Source organism: Eucalyptus grandis, chromosome 5 (assembly GCF_016545825.1).
Source record: "Eucalyptus grandis isolate ANBG69807.140 chromosome 5, ASM1654582v1, whole genome shotgun sequence".
Lineage (NCBI taxonomy): Eukaryota > Viridiplantae > Streptophyta > Magnoliopsida > Myrtales > Myrtaceae > Eucalyptus > Eucalyptus grandis.
This window is the reverse complement of record NC_052616.1, coordinates 7,811,115-7,814,629: the sequence shown is the minus strand read 5'-3', so window position 1 is coordinate 7,814,629 and position 3,515 is coordinate 7,811,115. Positions and strand designations below refer to the sequence as shown.

At 46.7% G+C, this 3,515-nt stretch overlaps 1 protein-coding gene across 1 annotated transcript; it reads left to right on the top strand.

Annotated features, from left to right (window-relative positions):
* Positions 1-2,996: 2,996 nt before the first annotated feature.
* On the top strand, positions 2,997-3,515 carry LOC104446030 (L-type lectin-domain containing receptor kinase IX.2-like). The gene has a single exon (XM_010059943.2). The coding sequence runs from the start codon at positions 2,997-2,999 to the stop codon at positions 3,513-3,515; it is 519 nt and encodes a 172-aa protein (XP_010058245.2).

Sequence of the window (3,515 nt, the reverse complement as noted above, 5' to 3'; positions counted from 1 at the left end):
ATCGTCGCCCGCCCTGGGTGAGGCCTCGTCGGCCCTCGCTCGGGGCTGGCAAGGCCTCGCCAAATCTCGGTGGGCCTCGCCTACCCCCATGAGGGCCGGCGACGACTCGCCCGGGGGCGACGGCCGCCGACCCTGGGCAAGGCCTCGTTGGCCCTCGCTCAAGGTTGGCGAGGCTTGCCCAGATCGGTGAGCCTCGTCGGCCCCTAGCGAGGGCCGATGAGGCCTTGCCGACGATTGCCGACCCGCCCGTGTGGCCAACAAGGCCCGGCCACCCCCGCCCCCGCTCGGGGCCGGGCCGTCGCCCGGCCCCTCTAGCGATGGGCGGCGGCGGAGATGAGCCGCTGTTTTGTTTTTAAAAAATAAAATTTTGAACTTTTTTTAGTTTTTAGTGAAAATAAGATAAAATGAATAAATCTAAATTTTTAAATTTTTAAATCTATTTTAAAAAAAATAATTGAAAAAATCCACTCGGAAAATAAAAAATTATTTAAAAGCCACGTCAGCATTTTTAATGGAAAATGCTAACGGCGTCGATTTTAGGACTCGTTTGAAATAATTTAATAAATTTTAAGACTTAAATGCACTTTTTGCAAGTTTTAGGACTGAAATGCATTTTCGTGACAAGTTTTAAGATTTCTGCTAATGGTGAAGGCACAATGAGGCTTCCTTATGAACAGGAGCTTCGACTTTGTACATCATGCGGATGCAATTCGATCGTTCTGCTAAAAGATCTATAAATTTCATCTCCTCCCTTTTTTTTCCCTTGTTGTCTTTTGCTTACTAGAGATGACAAAGCACTCTTGATTAATTGTAAAGCTCCTCTTGTCGGTGGCCTATAAATTCCGAGTCTCTCGACTACACCCATTTTTCTCGACATAGTACACCAATTGAAATTACAAAAACTTATGATAGGACTAGCGAATGTGTGAGCGCTTATGTAAAATTCTCATATAGCCTTTTAATAATAATCATTCATAGAGAAGCGAGAGCATTGCGGTCCATCATGTTTTAGAACGTGACCAAAGCACCGACCTGCATTTTCGTGGGATGATTCCGTCAGTTATTTTCTAATCAACGGTCCAATCACCCAATCATCGATAAGGGAGACAATAGAAAGACTTTTTGACATGTTTTGATTTGCTTTCGCATTGACCGAACCTCGCCAAGCAAGTGCACTTTTCCGTTCGTTGTTGATTCTGGCGCACTGTGGCGATCATCACTCTCGCCAATAATTGTGAGCTGAGCCCTGAGAATGATGAAGATGTCAACCTGCCTGCGCGCGGCTCCGCACTGGCGCTTTGAGTTCACAGGCAGTAACCAGATCCGCCAGAAATTAAGAACATCCAACACGAAAGGCATTGGAAGACATGAAGATCAGCCTCAACCACCCACACCCACATTAGTACTACCAGTCTCGATGATCTCTCTGCGCAAACCCTCTTCGGCTTCAGCTGTACACCTTGATAATCCACGTTTCATGTTCCCATTTGGCGGCTTTGGATCCCCACGAACTTAACACTGTTGGATGCTTCTAAGCGGTCTTCTTATCTCAGCCGAAGCCAGACGAAAGGAAGACTCGACAACACCAGCAGCCGAGTTACGTATTCTGGGAAAGCGCAACTTTGGGACAAGGACACGGGGAAAGTGGTGGATTGAGCTACCCAGTATACGGCCAGCATCGACTCTCAACAGGGAAAACCTTTCGGCGACGCACTTGCCTTATCTGTTGGAAACCACTGGGATCGAGCTATATATTCCTTGAAAGATCTTCTTGGGGACAAGTCCCACGCCGTGATTCTGAAAGGAGACGCTTCCTGGCGTCCCGATCGACCGCCAATGCCAACCAGTTTTAACAGCAAGGGTGTCGCCCTAGGAGGTGAGGGCCATCAAATTCGTCCCAACAACGATTGTGTTGCGGTCAGCGTTGACCTTTTGAAGAATACAAGGGATGCGGACATTTCACGTGTCGACAGAGCTTCGAACCGCCTCAGGCCATTGGACACTGACGTGAGTATCGCCAAATCCATGAATGACGGATCGCTTGCTGTTATAACGTACAACCGGAGCTCGAAATTGTCAGAGTTTGAGGAATAGGCCAAGAAGATGGGAAGCAACTTTTATATTTATTCAGTCGTATGCTTTTCATTATACAAGCTCCTATTTGTAGTACAACGAATGTCTAACTGTGGAAAAAATAAATGAAGATACATTAAATCAAATCCAATCTCGGATTGATATAATCTATCGATTATAATCGTTTGCAATCTTGGATTGATATCAATCACAATCTTCTCAGTCCGATCACAATCTGAGGTCCGATTCTCGCATATCTCCAACAGAAATGTTTGATGGTGTCCTGGTGGGATGCTGCTAAAAATTCTAGTAACGAAGTCCATCGTCACTGCTGCGCACGCGCCTCAAGTGAGTATCTGCCAGAGGCGGCGGGTGTTTGTCTCCTAGCTCCCCCAGAATCTGCGCTTGAGCATCGCTTTGTCCAGATATGGGAATTAAGCCTCGTTTCACAGCTCCAGGAGGAAAAGGGTACCGAATATTGGTCGAAGTGGCTGCTCACATTCATGGGCGGTGTAGTAGTATTGGTGGCGATCATTGTTGCTTGGGTGAATTTTAGGTCAAAACTCTCCCGTCTAGAGACAGAGAGAGGTAGAGAAGAAGGCAATCATAGCGCGAAATTAACAGAAGAGTTCGAAAAGTTGAGTGGAATTAAGAAGTTTTCCCATGAAGAGTTGATGATCGCGACCAATTCTTTTGCACGTGACAGGATTCTGGGAGAAGGGGGTTTCGGAACCGTGTACAAAGGGTACACGGGAGGCGCTCACACCGTGGTTGCCGTAAGAAAAATAAAATCTGGTTCACGCCAGGGGGCAAAGGAATAAATATCTGAGGTGAAGTCATTAAGTCAACTTAGGCAAAGAAACTTGGTGCAACTTATAGGCTATTGTCACGTGGCGAGTGAATTTGTCCTGGTTTACGAATTTATGACGGGAGGTAGCTTGGAGGATCACTTATTTAAGAACAGAACCCTGCTGACATGGGGAAGGAGGTACAACATTGCTATGGGATTAGGCTCAGTGTTGCAATACCTGCTCAAACATATTCATCAATGCATGATCCATAGAGATATCAAATCCAGCAACATCATGCTCGATGAAGAGTTCGTGGCCAAATTGGGAGATTTTGGCTTGGCTAAGCTAGTCAACCATGCTAGAGGGCCAAACACAACCCAAGTGAAAGGAACACCAGGTTACTTGGCTCGAGAATACTTTCAAATGGGTAAGGCAAGCAAGGAATCTGACATCTACAGTTTCGGAGTGGTTCTTTTGGAAATATTATGCGGGAGGAGATTGTCCGACTTGGAACTAGCAGAGCAAGGCGGCCTTGTTCCATGGGCTTGGAAGCGTTGTGGGTGCGGGAACTGGTTTCGACGCTGGTTCTTTAATTTTCACCTTCTGGTGGACAAGAGGCTCGGCAAGGATTTCGACAAGAAACAGGCGTAG

Excerpts from the sequence above, each read along its gene's own strand:
- LOC104446030 (XM_010059943.2), top strand. The coding sequence starts at position 2,997 with ATGACGGGAGGTAGCTTGGAGGATCACTTATTTAAGAACAGAACCCTG.